General features: G+C 36.3%; 1 protein-coding gene across 5 annotated transcripts in view; it reads left to right on the forward strand.

The window, feature by feature from the left end:
• The window catches only part of CBLB (Cbl proto-oncogene B), a 246310-nt gene that overhangs the window by 207316 nt on the left and 20115 nt on the right, over nucleotides 1-18879 (forward strand). For 3 of the 5 annotated variants that reach the window (XM_064273028.1, XM_064273030.1, XM_064273032.1), the window contains 4 exons: nucleotides 11050-11193; nucleotides 14226-14323; nucleotides 14440-14571; nucleotides 17195-17335. In XM_064273028.1, coding sequence (XP_064129098.1) covers nucleotides 11050-11193; nucleotides 14226-14323; nucleotides 14440-14571; nucleotides 17195-17335 — 515 coding nt within the window. The remainder of the gene's footprint in view (nucleotides 1-11049; nucleotides 11194-14225; nucleotides 14324-14439; nucleotides 14572-17194; nucleotides 17336-18879) is intronic. The other 2 variants (XM_064273029.1, XM_064273031.1) reach the window with 1 other exon arrangement.

Raw genomic sequence — 18879 nt, forward strand, 5'->3', positions numbered from 1 at the left:
TATACTCGTGGACCTTGGCGGATGGAATACCCAGAAATCAGATCAGCTACATTTGTGAATGAGGTTATGGAGGAACTCAATATCATCAATCAGAGCAAGGACTGGCTGACTGCAGAACAGACTGTCTGTTGCTCAAATGCAAGTTCAGGTTGAAGGTGAGGAAAATTAAAAGAAGTCCATAAGAGCCAAAATTTGACCATGAGTTAATCCCACTTGAATTTAGAGGCTGTCTCAAAAACAGATTTGGCTCATTGAAAACTAGTGACAAAAGACCAGATGAGTTGTGGGATGATATCAAGGACATCACACATGAAGAAATCAAAAGGTCATTAAAAAGACAGAAAAGTAAAAAAAGGACCAAAATGGATGTCAGAAGGGACTCTGAACCTTGCTCTTGAAAGTAGAGTGGCTAAAGCACTTGGAAGAAATGTGAAGTTAAAGAGCTGAACAGAAGATTTTAAAGGGAGGCTTGCATAGAAAAGCAAAGTATTATGATGAAATGTGCAAAGACCTGGAGTTAGAAAACCAGAAGGGATGAACACACTCAGTATTCCTCACGCTGGAAGAAACTAAAGAAAAACTCAAGCCTTGAGTTGCAATGTTGAAGGAATCTCTGGGCAAAATAAGGAACAATGTATAGGAAGCATCAAAAAAAGATGGAAGGAATACAGAGAGTCTCTGTACCAGAAAGAATTGGTTGACATTCAACCATTTCAAGAGGTAGCACGTCATCAAAAACCAATGAAATTGAAGGAAGAAGTTCAAGCTGCTCTGAAGGCATTTGCAAAAAAAAAAAAGCCTTCAGTAATTGCTGGAATACCAATTGAGATGCTTCAGCAAAGGGATGCGGTGCTGGAAGCACTCACTCATCTATGCCAAGAAATTTGGAAGACAGCTACCTTTCCAGTCAACTGGAAGAGTTCCATATTTGCGCCCATTCCAAAGAAAAGTAATCCAGTGGAATGAGGAATTTATTGAACAACATCATTAACATACACAAGCAAAATCTTGCTGAAGATAATTCAAAAACGGTTGTAACACTACATTGACAGGGAACTGCCAGAAATTCAGGCTGATTTCAGACGTAGATGTGGAACAAGGGATGTTATTGTTGATGTTGGCTGGATCATGACTGAAAGCAGAGAATACCAGAAAGGTGCTCGTCTGTGTTTTATTGACTGTGCATAGGCATTCAGCTGTGTGGATTATAACGAATCATAGATAATATTGAGAAGAATGGGGATTTCAGAACACTAAACTGCGCTCCTGAGAAACCTGTACGGAGACTGAGAGAGTCATTAAAACAGAACGGGGGTACTGCGTGGATTAAAGTCAGGACAGTGTGCATCAGGGTTCTATCCTTTCACCATACTCAGTCTGTATGCTGAGCAAATAATCTGAGAAACTGGACTTTATGAAGAAGAACTACGCATCAGGATTGAAGGAAGACTCATTAACAAGCTGCGATAGGCAGAGGACACAACCTTCCTTGCTGAAAGTGAAGAGGACTTGAAGCATTTACTGGTAAAGATCAAAGACTACAACCTTCAGTATGGATTACACCTCAACATAAAAAAAATGAAAATCTTCACAACTAGACCAGTAAGGTAACATCATGATAAACCGAGAAAAGATTGAAGTTGTCAAAGTTTTCATTTTACCTGGGTCCACAATCAGTGCGCGTGAAAGCAGCAGTCAGGAAACCAAATGACACAGTGCATTGGGCAAACCTGCTGCAAAAGATCTCTTTAATTATTAAGAAGCAAAGATGTCACTTTGAGGACTAAGGTATACCTGACCAAGCCGTGGTATTTTCATTTGCCTCATATGCATGGGAAGGCTTGACGATGAATAAGGAAGACTCAAGAAGAATGGATGCCTTTGAATTATGGTATTGGCAAACAAATCTTTCTTGGAAGAAGTACAGCCAAAATGTTTCTTAGAAAGGAGAGTGACGAGACTTCATCTCACATACTTTGGACATTCTATTTGGAGGGACCAATCTCTGGAGAAGGACATAATGCTTATTAAAATAGTCAGTGAAAAAGAGAAAGACCCTCCATCAGATGGGTTGACATGGTGCCTATGGCACCAGACTCAGGCATCTTGTAGGAGTGGTGCAGGACTAGGCAGTGTTTCTTTCTGTTGTATGTATGGTCACTAGGGGTCAAAACCAGATCAGCGGCACCTAACAACGTACATCCCAGATCTCAAAACTCAGAGTTATTAACATTTTTTTTCCTTTAGACATTTTTCATGATTTAGATTTTATCGTAGCAATAATTCTTTGTTCTTTGATACTTACTGTATAAATGCTTTTTTTTTTAAGCATTTACACACTGTATTTATCCCGGAAAAAAAAACCAAACCCTTTGCTGTCGAGTCGATTCCAACTCACAGAGGCCCTATAGGACAGAGTAGAACCACCCCATAGAGTTACAAGGAGTGCCTGGTGGATTTGAACTGCTGACCTTTTGGTTAGCAGCCATAGCACTTAACCAGTATGCCACCAGGTTTTCCATTTATCCTGGAAAAAAAAAATTTTTTTTTTTTTTTTTTTTTATCCTGAAAGCAATGTGGAATTCTGATGTGAACATCAGAATAAAATCAGAGTTGGTTCCAGCTCTGACTTAAACATGATTAACTGTCTTACATTGAACATGGTAACTTCACTGGGCATCACTGTATTTGATAAGAGAGGGGAGAGTTTAACTTAGTCTTTAAAGCCCTTTTGATGATTTATGGTCTATACAGTGTTTTTCAAGAAATACTCATGGTGTTAATTATATACAAAATACTTGGCAAATAGAATGTTTTTTTATAGTTGGTAGGACACGTTGCGTTACTGAAGCCAGTATGAGTCAGATCACTATCCTAGTTTTTTTTGGTCATCCTTGGCCTCGTTAATGTGTATAGTCAGCTAGATGAGAGTAGACCCTTGGCCCTGGAGGGACACAGAGCAGAGGCCTTAGCAGAATGTCATATTCGTCCTCATCACTGACTGAAATGGGGATGTGGAAGCTCCGGTAGCCCATTTCTACGTAAGACTCTGAGTGCACGTTTCAAAATCAGGCCAGAACAAAATTGCAGATTAGTACCTATCATGGACTTCTGGAATTCTTACAAGTAATTGAAAACCAAGTGTCAAGATTAAAGAATGTGAAAGTCAACATTTACTTACAGCTACACTATGTTGTCATACGTATCTAAAAAAAAAACGTATCTACTGAAGTGTAATTGATATATTGTCCTTGGGTGGTCTAAACAGTTAACGTGCTCAGCCGTTAACTGAAAGTCTGTAGGTTCAGGTCCACCCGGAGGGCCCTCAGAAGAAAGGCTTAGCAGTGTACTTCTCAAAACGCAGCCACTGAAACCCTACGAAGAACAGTTTTACTCTGACACGTGAGGTTGCCGTGAGGCATAACTGACTTGGTGGCAGCTTGTATAATTGTTCCATGATTTTTTATTGTTGCTCTGATTCTCACTTGATGTAGAAGGTTCCTTGGCGATAGTGTTTACTTCCTTGTAAAACTGTATCTTTGCAGTTGTTTTTGTTGCATGATTTATCTTGAGACATAGAAGAATGCTAGAATTTATTTCTGAAAAATATACTTTTGTAAAAGTAAGATGAAACTGTAATTTGTATAGGTATTTTTCTTGGTTTCCTTTTAAATGTCATTGACATTTAGCTGTAAATATAAAATTTTAAATAACAACTTGAAGCACAAATAACTATTTTTTAGGATAAGAATGAAAAAAAATATTCCTTTGTGGGTTATTTTTACTTTGTGATGTAAACTATTTGCTAAATTCTATTTCTCTTAAAATAATTTTATTTTTCAAAATTAAACTAAATGAAATTCTAAATAATTAAAAATATTTATTTTGTGTGACTTAAGATGTTGGCAAATAAGCAGAGGCACTATGGTAATAAAAATGGAGTAATTACTTCCAGACCAGATAATACTCAGTAATGCTGAGGAACGCCACTTGTTTAAGAAGATTTTTCTTATGTCTTCTCTTCTAAAAATGGACCTGTTGTACTTTTGACTTAACTGATTTTAGGTTTTCAAATATCCATGAACAAATATTACTCAGTTCCTATTTTCATAAAAGCAGTTTTTGGTGGTAGTGGTGGTACTGATGGTCATTTTTCTAAACAGATGTGATGCTGTTATTTTAGGTTCAATCAACAGAGAATTCAAAATTCTAACCTGTTTTCATTCAGTTGAATGTATTGACTGGAGGTTCAACAAGAACAAGATAAAATCCCTCTCATTGGATTTGAGCCTCTAATTAGGGAGAATAGAAAGTAAAGAAATAATTGTATCATGTATTGTCAGGTAGTGGTAAGTTCTAGGAGGAAAAGTAAAGCAGGGAATGGGGTAAATAGAGATGGGAAGTTTATACTTTAGATGAGGTCATCAGAAAAAAATCTCTCTACAAAAGTAATATTTGAACAGAAACCTAAAAGAACTAAGAATGTAAGCCGTGAGGATATCTGGGTAAAGAGCATGAAAGCTAGATAGAAGACAGGTGAAAGCAGTGGGGTGAGTAACTTTGACATGTTTGAAGAACAGCAAGGACAGTGTGACTAAAGCAGAATAGGTGGGTGGGGGCCAAGTCATACAGTGCCTTTCGGCTATGGTAAGACTAGTGTTTTTATATTTAGAAAGACATTGGGAGGTTTCCGTAAGTCCTATGTCTTGGTACTGTTTTATGTTTTTAAACAGTTATGCTGGCTTCTGTGTGGAGAATTGGGTATGCAACAGGAAGAGTAGAAGCAGGGAGACTGGTGAGGAGTTTGGTTGTCTGATACAGTAGACCAACAAGAGATGATTAAGACTTTGCCGAGAGTGATGACGATACAGTCCGTGGTCAGATAAGAGTTATATTTTGAAGATTGATCCAACAGAACCTACTAATGAATTGGGTATCTTTGAGGGATAGTAGTTGGTGATGGCCTTTACATAAGTTTTTGACTAAAAAAACTGAGTGAATAATGGTGCCACTTACCAGATTGAGGGAGATCAGAGAAGGAAAGAGTTTGGGAACAGGGTGGTGGTGGAAAAATTAAGGTTTATGGGTCTGTATTTTTTAATAATTTTTTTTTATTATACAAGTAGAGATGTTGAGAGGACATTTAGATACACTATCTGACATTTAAACTTTGTATTATGTTCAGGTAGATATTTCGGTGTGTATTATCTAAAGCTGGTAAACCGATTTCTGCGTGCCCGGTGTCCAAATCTAATAGGCTAGTTACCCTCTTAGATGTATGACTTACGTATTAAAGTAGCGCTTTGCTTTGAAGAAGGGCTGTATTTTACCCCTGAAATACTGATATTGTAGAAAATGTTTTTAGAACATTTCTTTGTAGTAAAAATATCCCTGAATGTTATTATTATTATTATAGCCTCCTTTATATACCAAACTTCTGGGGAAAATAACCTAGAAATATGGATTTCTGCCTGCAGACTCAACTGCAGCCACCTTTCAGCAAGTGTTGTTTAAGAGGGCCACACCTCCAAATAGCGTCACAAACTCACAACAGTGTGTGTATGTGGGGGTGGGGGAGAGCTTTCTTTAAATACTTGGTGGTTAAAAGGGTCTATGGATAGGATGAATGTAAAACTAAGAGAATTTTACTAAAACAATAGAAAAATATAGAGGGGAAGGTTTTTGTTTTGCTTTGCTTGGCTTTTTAACTAGACAGTGTGTGGTAGAGACAGAGGAGGAAAAAGTACTAAGCCAAAGAAGTTAGTAAAACAAATATCACATTGTAATTTAAGAAAATTTCAGGAGAATGAGCTTGGAAAGGAAAAATTTTCTCTTGTACCTGGTGCATGACAGAGACTCCGTTACTTACGCTTGATACCAACAGAGCAGAAAACAGTATTTCGTTATTGTTCACCTGGAGATTTGTGTAGACAATATATGCTTCAGTTTTTCATTGATCCTGGTTATGTTCAGTGAGAAAAATTGGTGTCATTGGTTTAAATATGAGAAAATATGGTACAAAACATTTTTAAAACGGGAAGACAGAGCTATAATTGAGCACTTATTTTATTCACCTTAGGGAGTGAATAATGTTCTGCCATTCATTTGGAGCCAGCTTTCACCCTAATACCTTAAATCGTTTTAAGACTCTTGCCAAGATGATGCACCTTTTTTTTTTCTTTGCTAGATGGAAAGGTGCACTATGATGAGAGATGACAGTCCCCTGTAAGTAGCCGCTGCCGTGGCACAGGGCGATGGTGTGATCTTTGTAGCCTTTTTCTCTCAGTGATGTATCATGCAGAAACGGTTGCACATTTGGCTTTGACTTACAGATATAACTCATTACTTGAAACTCAGAATTAATTTATAAACAATGAGATTATAAAGAAAGTAATAAGTTTGTGTTCAAGTCTCTTGCAATCTACCTTGAATATTCTAACAAAGATTTTATGCCGCTTTGTTCTGAATCCCTAGAAGCTACTCGTTGACATGTTGATGGAAAGAACTGAGGACTGCAAGTATATCTTTTTTAAACTAATCTAAACAGAAACAGCGATAGTGGGTATAGAGTACAAAATAAATATCATGGATATTATTTTCTCCCTTTTAGTTCAATATTATAGTTTCCAAATGTGGGAAAATGATCTTTGGAGGGTGGCTATAATCTGGATGGGAAGAAATGCCACTAATTGTTTAATTTTCTCTGACTAAAGCTCTCATTTGAGCTGGTAGGAAACATTAATCCCAGTAGCCTCACAAATGTGATACTTTTAATCTACCACAAAACTGATTTATGATCAAAAATAAATTATTAGGTAGCTGTAACACATACCTGTTAGTCATTGGACTGTATATATACACATTCAGAATTGCATCCTTACGTTGTTTCTGTATTTACGGCAGATGAATAATCTAGCGTATTTCCTCTGTCTCTCCATGAACATGTTGATCCCCTCACATTAATAGGAAATACCAAGATTTTGAGATTTAATGTTCATATTAAGGGAAGATATCTTTGCATATTCCATCACATTGAAGCATTTTTTCTGTTTCTGCGAACAGTTCTCTGGATTCAATTATAATTAGATAGGTGGTTTTAAGGCTACTAAAAATGTTGAAGCATATTTGTGAAGGGTGGCTATCTGCAATATCTTCATGAGTTAAAATAAATGTTTAATATAAAAGATGGAGCTATCTTTTTGTTACTTCTAAACCAGGCCCCTAACAGGCTAAGTTAAAAATTTAACTTAGAATCATCATCTCCATTTTAGAAACAAATCAGAGAAAATGCTGCTGCAGCATAATAATAATAACGCACTGTCGTGCTTTCCTGATGTCGTGAAAAGACTTCGCAGTTCGCGTTAACGTTATAAAACTCCATCAGAAAGCTCTGTTTTGTTTCACCACTTCTGTGGAAACACGATTTGTCTGATTTAGGCATTTTCTTTATTAGGATTGGGATAGTGTAACAGCAAATATGGAGTAATGTATATGGCATGTTCTCAAGATTCTATTTTAATAAAATAAATTTTATAATCTCATTTTCAGTTATTAAATGAAGAGAGATTCTTACATGTAAAAAACAAGCAAAATGATACGTTACATTTAAAGTGCTATTCTGGATCATGAATGGGTCCTAAAAATTATTTGGTTTATTTTCCTTAATAGATTGGACCTGTATTTCTAATAACCACTCATTATTTTTGTCTAAAAACTTGTAAGTACTCGCCTGCACACATAACAATTCTAGGACCTTGTTGACTGAGGGTCTGCCCTTTGAGTATTTTGCGATTTAAGACACAAAGTGGAGAGAAACATAGATAAATCTACAGAAAGCACAAAATCAGTGAATGAACATGTACTAAATGCAAATAATAGAAAAAGTTATAATTCAAAATATGCTGAATTTGTGGGGCGCTATCACAGGATTTTCATATATCAGTATGTGCATCAACACCTGGGAAAGGTGACTTGGGTGAAGTAGAAGTGTCAGAAATTGCTCAAATGAAGGAAAGAAAAACACTTGGCAAAAATGATGCCTGAGGTGTACGTTATATAGGTTAAAGTCAGTGGGATCCGCAGGAGGTTGCCCCTCTGATTTTATGCCTCTCAGATGAGGAACGTAGAATACTTCAAGGAGTGCACTTGGGAGCCTTCAGTTTTAAAATGTAACAACCACTAATTAAGAACAGCCTTAGGGAATATCTCCCTTTGTTGGTCTGAAAATTCACCTGTTCCTTGGATAACTGCAGGTGTGCGTGTGTCGAAATGAATGTATTTTGCGTGCAGGCCCAAATTACTAATGTACAGTGAATTTAGCAAGATGTGCAGGGTGTGGGACGGCGGCTGGGCGTCTTCGAGAGCCCGTGTCTTTGTGGCTTACCTGCGTATCGACTCCGGAGTGACAGCGCGGAGCAGAGCACTCTGTGGGTGCATAGTGATCACAGAGAGAGAGTAACGATGTGGAGGGTAGTGGGTTTACTTGGCCGCTTCAGCCTGGAACCAGCCAAATCCTAGCGCCTCTACTCTGTTCCTCTGGCATCCTTGAAAATTCCCCTTAAGTGTTCTGAGGAATAAGTTACATACTTTCTTCACACACAAAAATAAATATATTCATGAGTAAATAAAGACTAAGTCTTAAATTATTTTACCACTTTAGTTGCAAGTAAAATTGCACCTTCTTTTTGAATGAATTTGTGGGGAGAAAATCTCACAGGTAATTACCAACAATGTAGCTAAAACTACTTTATGTATCTTATTTGTACGTCCCTTTTTATGTACTTTTATGGCACAAAGTGCTTTTATTTTTCTTTTAGAACTGAATGAGATTAATTTTGAATAAAAATATATTGAATAAAATGCACTGAAATGGTATGCTTATAAATTGATATAAAAATTTGCATCCAAAAAATATAATAAAATAAATTCTGACTCCTAAGGACTTTATTAACATGGGGATGAGTGGGACATCCAAGCATTTTTTTCTCATATCATTATACGTGAGACATGAAGACTTTTTTTTACTTTTAGATATAATTCAATAAAATTCATTTATGTTAATAATCTAAAATTAGTTAGCTTTCAGCAATAAGCCCTTATTTTTCCCTAAAATATTAGATGAGCTTTGCTTCTCATTTCCTTCAGAAGTACTCTGTCTATTGATTTTTGGCAAAGTGAAAGCGTAGGGGGAAACTAGCGAGCTGAACTCCTGTCACTGAAGGTAAATACGGAATCGGCCACAACAGGTGTGACTTCAGAAATTGCCCATCCATGACTCATAGTGAAGTGGTTCTTTGGAAACTTTAAATCTTTGGAAGTAACAACAGGCAGGTATCAGAACATTCCTGACATTGATGTGGCCGTTGAATATTTGGTCAGAAAGTTTGCTTTGTTCTTTTTCTTTTGTACAGCATATGCCTGAATTGCATAAAGGAGAAGTTTCATTAGGAGTGACAGTGTTGTAGGGCATAGAAAGGGTGTACGTATTTCTGTTTTCTTTTTTAGTAGACCACGTCTGCTCCTTGCTTAGCTACGTTAGTGTCCATTTTGCAGCCCATCTGTTTCCCTGCCGTCACTTGGACTGCAAATCTTCAGGGTTGACCCACAGTCCAGGAAACCCTCCACGTCTAGCTGCGTTCTCCCAGCAGTGACACGGGGCCTCTGGTCGTTGTGTCACTCTGCTTTCTTCTCAGCATAAACTTTCATTTGAATTCCAAGGTCACTCAAACAAGAGTTCAAAGATCGGTATTGGAAAAATTCTTCAAAGAAGAATAAGAATATACTTTTGAAAGTCTTAGGAGAGATTTTTCTTTGATCTCTGAACTTCCTTGAGGCTCAGATACGTGGTTGAAACTTGAAAATCTTCAGGTTTTTCAAAATATCATTTTGTAATAGGATCAAAGAAAAACCCTGAAAATTTTTTTCATTTTAACTAGTAAGAAGAAATCAAAATTAAAAAAGATTTTTCAGTCTTGTTGACTTCATATACCAAAGGCCTCTTGCTCCCTCTGCAGAAGGTGCTTCAAAATTGCAGCCCTTAGGTTTGGGTTTTTTCCATTTGTTTTGTTTTGTTTGTTTGTTAAATGAAACAGGTTCCTCAGAGGTTCATGATGATTAACAAAAAGCTTTAGGTCTACATGTAACTCAGTGTCTTGCAAAGTGTTGATTGGTCCAGAGTTGGTGAGGGAGGGTTTGTGTATTTCTTTTTTAACATTTTTCATTGGCGTTAGTAAGGGTTAGATTATTCCTGTTGCAACCACTATGAAAAAGTGTTTTGTTTTTTTTTTCTTTTTGTTTTTTAGGCTTTATCGATGACTAAATTGCCTGAAAAAAAATTTTTTTTGCTATTAGGTGATTGTTTTACTCATTTTATTCTTTTTTTTATTTTTAAGCCAGTTATAAAAACAATATATACTGTCTTTAAAGATACTTAACAGTAAATTATCCTGTTATCTGCTTCTAGTTGTTATAGTCATTTTCATTTCTTAGTTCTTGGCGGGGCAAACTAGAAACACCTAGTAGTTGTAATTATAACTTGAGGGGAAAGAATTAAAACCGACTGAATTAAATTGGATATTTTTTCAACTATAGGTAACATCCACAAGAGATTAAACGTTTGACCCTTCTATGAAGACTTCATTATTATATCAAATTACCACACATACATTTTTGTCATCTTAACTTACCATTTAAATTAAATTGGAACAAAATGCTAATATTTTAATAGCTTTGCTTTAACTAATTTTATGCATTTTCCTTTGTAACTCCGAGACCTTTTTGTTTTATTTGACAGGTTACCAGTTTTCCTTATTGCACCATTTAAAATTATAAGTGTGAGATTTATGTTATGGAAAGAGTCTTAACAAAAGATTGAGAATTCCATGCCTGCGTACTTAGTATGTGAACAGCTACTGTGACGTCTCCCTAGAATTGAAAAATGAACATAAATGACAAAGTAGCTTCTTTTATTTGAATGTGTCTCATCAGACGTGCCTGTTCTAAATTATTATGCTTAAATGAGACTGGATTTTTTTTTTTTTTTCCTGATAGGTGTACTGGTCCTTTAGCGAATTCTATTTCAGAGAAAACAAGAGACCAAGTAGACGAAGATGATGAATACAAGGTTCCTTCATCCCATCCCGTTTCCCTGAACTCACAGCCATCTCATTGTCATAATGTAAAACCTCCTATTAGGTAAGAATTTGGACAGCTTTTTATCACCCTACATTTGCATAGCATCACTATTTGGCTGTGTTGTGTTTTAAGTGGTGAATCACATCTATTTAACTTTTTTTTTAATTGCCATTGAAGGCTTTATCATCCTGTATACTATAGCCTGTGTGTTCCTATTTTCTGCCTTACTTTCAGAGAAAACTAAAGAATGTAGACTTCCCATGAATCAGAAAGTCATCTGACTAAATTTGTTAACTAGGAAGTACAGTGGAATGTTCTGTTGTCCAAAAACGGTGATTATGCACTAATAAAATTTTTATATAGTGGCGTTAATTCATGCATTTCCAGTAAGCTGTTTTAATGCTTTTTATCTATTCTAAAAGCACGTATCTCATGAAGAAAAATTATTGCTTAGAAACTCTAAGGTATTATGTGAATGTTCCTTGAAATTTTTTTTCATGATGTAAAGCCTAGATAACTTATATTCGTGTCCTGTCTTGATATGCTACCTACTTCTATTCAGGCCTTAGAGAAGTAGAGAAAAAAAAAAGAATCCAAAGTTGTTTCCCTTAACTATTTTTTAAATCAGGTACTGTTTAACTTTTCATTCAGTCATTTGGAATAGTCTTTTTTTTTTTTTTTCTATGTGTTGTTTGTTTATACTCAGTATAGTGGTGGCACCCGTGCTCTTTGAAGTGACAGCCACATTTAGGTATATAAGAGATATTAAAATATGCATTGAGACATTAGCTTGTCTTTAAGGAAAAGGATGATTATGTAACTGAGTATGTTGTAATCTCATTTTTTTTATCTGACTGATACATGTGAGGTATTCAATAAGTTACATCCCAGCTTCAGTATTTACCTTTTTGAGCTTCAGGTTTTTTTTTTATTTTTCCCTGTAACATCCCTGGAGCTGTGCTTGGCACTTAAAATAGGCCACAAGCACTGCTAGAGGTGCAGCCTTTCTGCCTTCCCATGTCTCTGGACTGCGGGATAGGAGAGCCCTTGAACCCTTCGATCAACACCGTCGTCTTTACTTAGTGTGCCATTCCCTTCAGTGGGCAGGCCAGTCAGCTGACAGCATTTTATAAAAGTGAAGTGTTCCCTTCATTTCACAAGAAAAAACTAAAAATCTTTTAAATTTTAATGTCTTTCTTCAAGTATCTCATTGAGATAGAAAATGTAATACTTGGAAAAGGTAAGTAAACGTGTGTTTTAACCAGATCTATTAATATTTTCAAGTCCAGGGCTTTGTATCCCAAAACAAGAAACAAAGCACTTCTTGCTACCCGCTGGTGTCTAAGACTTTTGTTGACAAAATAATACCATTGAAGAGACAAAGAAATAACTGGGAGCCATTTTGTTATGTCAGAAGAACCAAGTGTCTACTAACTGTTAGAGAAAAAACGTATTCCTTCATATCAAATATAGGTTGTTAAAATTTTCAGTTCCTTTGGCCCTTACAAATATATAGTAGTTTTTAAAAACTGAAATAAGATGACCTTTTTTGGTCTCCTTGGGATTCTCATTTTTTCGTTGTTCAAGAATCAAAGGGTGTAATTTTAATAATTTAAATGTTAATTGCCACATCATAGTAGATGAGATTTTTGGTGGCAGGCCTCCCAAATCCTGAAAATAAATTTGAATTTATGACTACCCATTACCATCTTTCTACTGTTGGAGAGAAGTAATAAATGTTGATAATTCCTAAACCTAATTGGAATGAATCCTTTATGTAGTTTGTTCTTGAAAGCTGATGGATGGGATATTGTCTTATGTCCTCTCCAAAGCACTCTTTCAGCTTAACGTGCCCCCCCCACGCCTTTTTCCTTTGGGATGTCACGAAAAATAAATTGTCAGTATGTGGGGAAATTGAAATAGTAGATGAATAATTCAATTCAGTTTCAGTAAAAATCCATCAGTATTATGAAAATTCAGCACTTGATAACTATTTTTAAATGAACCATCCTCTGGCCGCTTAAAGAGAAGTGGCCACCAGGGAGAATGGAAATGAATTTCTGATGAAGCACTTTTGCAGTAACCACTCAAATATCCACTGTCTCCTCCATTATGTATGTATTTTGCTGCTAGAATTCAAAGTAAATCAGAGAAAAGTAAAATGTAAACTCTGCTTCCTAGGGGCCTTTGTGAGCAGAGAACTTTCCCAGGGTTCATTGTTAGGCAGTCATAGCTGTATCCTGAAGACAGGATATGTTCAATTTCTTCTGTTCCTGCTGCTGTCTTCCCATGTCCCAGTTTTATCTTTTGTGTTCATAGTATGGTTCCAAAATATTAATACCAACAACAGCAAATTTTTTTGTACAGGTTACTCTTTCAGATACCCAGATTAAAATGCTTGTCACAGTGGAACTTGTACCCTGGGTCTTTGCTGAAGTCATTTTTCTACAATGGCAGTTACATGTCCAGAGTTGTTTTCTTCACAGTAGTGGTGGAATTGGACCACAGGCTCTGGGTCTTAGCATATGCCTGTCAGACATTTAATGGAATTACTGAAAGTTTAATAATTTTCCTTTTATGGGCTTTAGCTTATTTTTGTTATGAGGAAAGCTTGAAACACAGGAACAAAAATCTAGTGGTAAATATCATTAACAAAGCATGAATTGATGGAACTGTTATATATTTTTGCCTTGATACGTGTTTTTTCCCCCCTTCAAAAACTTGATAAGGTATTATTGAACTCTTCCGAAAAGATATATTAATTTCTCATATGTGTTTAGGGTACTTTTTTTTTTTTTTTTGCGGTCCTCATAATTCTTGTTTTCAATTTTAAAAAAGTGAAAGAGACTGTCTTTTAGGGAATGTTTACTTCTGCTTTTTAAAAGAAGTGGTATAGATACCGTTATTTGTACTTTCTCCAGAAAAAGACGCTAACTATTTATATTCTTTTTCTTTTTATTTATATTCAACCTTTATTATTATATGGCATTACTATATGGCCAGGGCTCCTAGTTCCTTCTACCTCCTCACATGACTTTTAAATGGAAAGTAATTATCCGTATGTAATGTTTGTCATTTTATCTCTGCTTTAGGTCTTGTGATAATGGTCATTGTATATTGAATGGAACACATGGTACCTCTTCAGAGATGAAGAAATCAAACATCCCTGAACTAGGCATATATTTAAAGGGTATGTATAGAATATGTTCTTACATGTTTTCTGCATCTTAGTGGTGAGAATTTAAAGGCAAAAGTCCATCGCATTGTTGTGCTGAAAATACATTAAGGTTTTGTGTTATCCTCTAGGAGATGTTTTTGATTCAGCCTCTGATCCAGTGCCATTGCCACCTGCCAGGCCTCCAACTCGGGACAATCCAAAGCATGGTTCTTCACTCAACAGGACGCCCTCTGATTATGATCTTCTCATCCCTCCATTAGGTTGAACTCTTTAAAAATTTGAAACAAAGCAACCCTGCCTTTCAATTAAGAATGGAATTTTCAGAATTCAGAGTTTGTTGTAACACAGACTCACTGGGTTGTGGATTTGCCAGAAATTAAAAATGGGTTCTCCACATGATGGTGGGTCTCAGGTTCATGTGGCCATATCCCATTTAGATGATTAAAATAACGGTGTAAATTGCTGGCCATCAGTCAGAGTTTTATGTAGTCGTCTCTTCATGTAGTAAATGCAGCCTATAAAAACACATAAGAGCATTGTTCTTCTCCAGGGTGTTTGAATTCTAGTAGTTTCCAAGTGATGATTTGAAGTGTTCTTCAGAGATTGTCTTTAAGTATAATTCTTAATGAATATGAACTTACTTTTTCTCTTCAGTACAAAAGGACCCAGTTCCACATATGATAATTAGATTGTGAAAAATTGTAATGGTTGTAACAAACTGAGAGTAAGTCCTGTCTTACCCTAATCATTGCAGGTATAACACATTGAATCAATCTCATTTTTTTTTATTCCAAATTATAATATAAAGAGGTACACTGATGTATGTCTATGTGTACACATGTGAAAACAGGTGTTAAAGTTGGCTGATGCCAGTGTCAGCATTTATTTCATGAATTCCAGGTAGGAAGCTTACAACCCTACTTTTAGAAGAAAACAATTAGAAACATCACATTCGTTAAAGTTTCACAGTAGCAAGTCATCATACAAAAAAATAATGTATGATGTGGGCCCATCTGAAAAGCTTGTCTGAATTGGTTGTTATATCACCAGAAATATGAAATGAACCTTTCTGTTTTTTCCACAAACGTAACTGACAAGTTTTTGAGTTATAGCCTTATAATATCTCTGTCCCAGTTCTCTTTGTAGTCATTTTTAAAAAATTATTTCTGAGTAGATTAACTAAAAGAGCTTCCTAACTTTCTTCCTTAACTCTAGTATTTCTCTCTGTAATTCATCCTGTATGCTGGTTCTTGGCCTGGCACCCTTGTCTCCGTGATCTAGATTGGCACTGACCCATAAATTTACTGTGATGATGGAAAGGATCTATGTATTCACGTTTGCCTGTTGAGTCAGTAGGCAGATGCGACTGTGGAACGAAATTGTGGTTCATTTTAACAGCCTGTGTGATTAGGGGCCACCATGTGGAACAACACAAACAAATGTTCGAACGATTTTTTAAACTTGACCTTCATCTGGCTCTTCTTGTACATCTCATGCTTTGATCATACTAGGCACACTGCTTAGAAGACTCCACCTTGCATCTGATGAATGAATGTTTTTGAGTCCCCTAATATCCCAGGCCTTCCTGTTCACCTGATCAAGCATCTCTCAGCATTTTCTGTTTTTCTCTTCCATCCTCCAACGTATATATCTTCCTTATGGGACCAGACACTTACACTTTTGAATCATACCTATTTATGAACTTGCCTTAGCTTCTCTTCTGAAATCTAAGCTCCTTGGGTCAGGGCCTTGTGATTTTGATCTGCGTATCTCCCATGTGCCTAGGATGGTGCCGGGAATTTAGGGGCTGAAGAACGATTTGGGTGAATATGGTAATATAGCTAATAGATGAAGATTGGAATGATAGCAAAGCTCTGTCTCCTATATCTTTAAGCATTTTAAATTAGAAAAGTATTTTCCAACCAGAAAATATTATGAATTTTTTTTTTTTTTTGCAAAGAAACTTGATGAATAGTAAAACCATTTTTTCTTTAAATGTGTCTTACGTTTAAGTCACTAAACTTAATTACATGTTATTTTGTTTTGTTTTTGGAATATGTAGGTGTTTTTTTTTAAATGTTTTGCCTCATTTAAAATATATTTGATGTAGCTTACAAAAGATACATACACTGCCATTTCATTTCTTTTTTTAAAAAACAATGACCAGGAAATCAAAGTAAATATGAGTAGAATAGTAAAATGAGGCAGGAGGAAGGTAAATACACATAAAAGCATAGTGTAAAATTCTGCGCTTACTAAAGCTGAGAAATAGCAAATGTAATAACTGGCATTAGGAACCGCTCAGTTTTTCTACATATAATGTTTCCTCTTTAGTGATATCAGAGATAAGAATAATATTCCTGTGCTCTAGTGTACTTTCTGCATCATTCGATAATAAATTGAAAGTAGAGAAAATTTGTTTCAGTAAAGTCCAGTAGAATGAACATTAAGGGACAGTCTGTTCTGTGATATCAAATTCTATGTGTGCAGTATGATTTTATAATCAGAGACTGTGAACTCCTTTTGTTACACAGAGAATTTTGTTTTGATAGTGTGACCTATAGTATTTTTAGTTCAAACTTTCAGTGTCTTAATATTTTAAAGGTTACAAGTAACCGTAAGCTGTTTCTAACCTGCAGAGCTGCTCTTTAATAGAAAGGTCTGGGAGAGAGAAAACGTGTGTGTGTGTGTGTGTGCGCGCGTATGTCCAAACACTCCCACAAAATAATTAGATCCCATTGTCAAAGTCAATGAACTGCTGGACAAACCCTGCGAGTAAAGTTCTTTTTAAGCAGCCAGAGAAAATCAGTCATTCCTTTTGTCGATACTGTGTATTTTGAGTAATGGAGCTCTGCTTTTGATATTGACATTTCTTTAATGCAGGCGAAGATGCTTTTGATGCCCTCCCTCCATCCCTCCCGCCTCCCCCACCTCCTGCAAGGCATAGTGTCATCGAACATTCAAAACCTCCTGGCTCCGGTAGCCGACCATCCTCAGGACAAGACCTTTTCCTTCTTCCTTCAGGTAGGAGGGGAAGGCTAAAGAAAATTTTTCACTGAAAACAAAAACATCTCTAAGCTTATGCTGTCAAGGAAGCATTAGCATAATAATTCATTCACTTACAGCAGAAAAATCCCTGAGTGGTGAAAAAAGTGCAGTAGGGTGGGTCCATCTGTTGGCTGGTTTAATGCTAACAGGATTACAGAGACTGAGAGCAGCAGGAGCCCTAGGACAGGAATGGTGCTGTAGAGATTATCCAGTGCAGCTGACCCTCTCGCATTACAAAAGACATTCTGAGAACCAGAAGAGCGAGGTAGTTGGGCTAACAGTGATGGGAACAAAGTTCAGACTTTGGCCACTTAGCCAGTTTTTTAATTGGCTTGTCTTTTTGTAGTTGAAGTGCTGAAGTATAGTATAGATTTAGAGATTAGATCCTTGTCAGGTATGTCATAGCCCCAAATTTTTCCAGTCTGTAAGTTCTCTTTTTATTCTTTTGGTGAAGTCTTTCAGTGAGCAAAATTGTTTGATTTTTAGGAGTCCCATTTACCTAGTAGTTCCTCTTCTGGTGTTTGGCATTGTTTGTTACGGTCTGTATTAGGGCCCCTAGTGTTGTCCTTATTTCTTGTTCCGTGGTCTTTATCATTTTAAGTTTTATAATTAGGTTTTTGAGTAATTTTGAATTTGTGTATGGTGTGAGGTATGGATTGTTTCTTTTTTTTTTTACAGCACTGTCTGCAAGAGACACACCTTAGACTCAAAGATGTAAATATATTAAAAATCAAAAGGTGGAAAAAAAAATCAAACAAATGGTAACCAAAAAAAAGGCAGGAGTGGCAGTACTAATCTCAGATAAAATAGACATTAAGGCAAAATCAACCATAAAACCAAAAAACCTGTTGCCATTGAGTTGATTTCAACTCATAGTGACCCTATAGGACAGGGTAGAACTCCCCCATAGGGTTTCCATGGAACACCTGGTGGATTCAAACTGCAGTTAAAAGCCAAGTTCTTAACCACTGCACCACCAGGGCTGCATGCAAGACAAGGGAAGACACTATATAATGATTAAAGGGACAGTCCACCAAGAAGACATAACCTGAATAAATACCTACATGCCCACCCAGCTACAGGGCTCCAAAATACATAAAACAGTACTGAAAAGAGAAATAGACAGTTCCACAATAGTAAAGTGGACTTCACACAACTCTTGGTAATGGACAGGACATCTAGATAGAAAGTCAGCAAAGATATGGAAGATTTAAAGGCCAAAATCAACCAGCTTGACGTCATAGACATAACAAATGTTGTACAGGTTGCAGGGAGATTGGAACTCTTATGTGCTGCTGGTGAGAATGTAAAATGGTACAACCACTGTGGAAAACAATATGGCGCCTCCTTAAAATACCATATGATCCAGCAATTCCACTTCCAAGAATATATCCTAGAGAAATAAGAGCCATCACACAAATAGACATATGTACACCCATGTTCATTTCAACACTGTTCACAATAGCAAAAAGATGGAAACAACTTGAGTGCCTATCAACAGATGAATGGACAAATGATGG

The sequence above is a fragment of the Loxodonta africana genome, chromosome 20 (genome assembly GCF_030014295.1).
Source record: "Loxodonta africana isolate mLoxAfr1 chromosome 20, mLoxAfr1.hap2, whole genome shotgun sequence".
NCBI classification, from domain to species: Eukaryota; Metazoa; Chordata; class Mammalia; order Proboscidea; family Elephantidae; genus Loxodonta; species Loxodonta africana.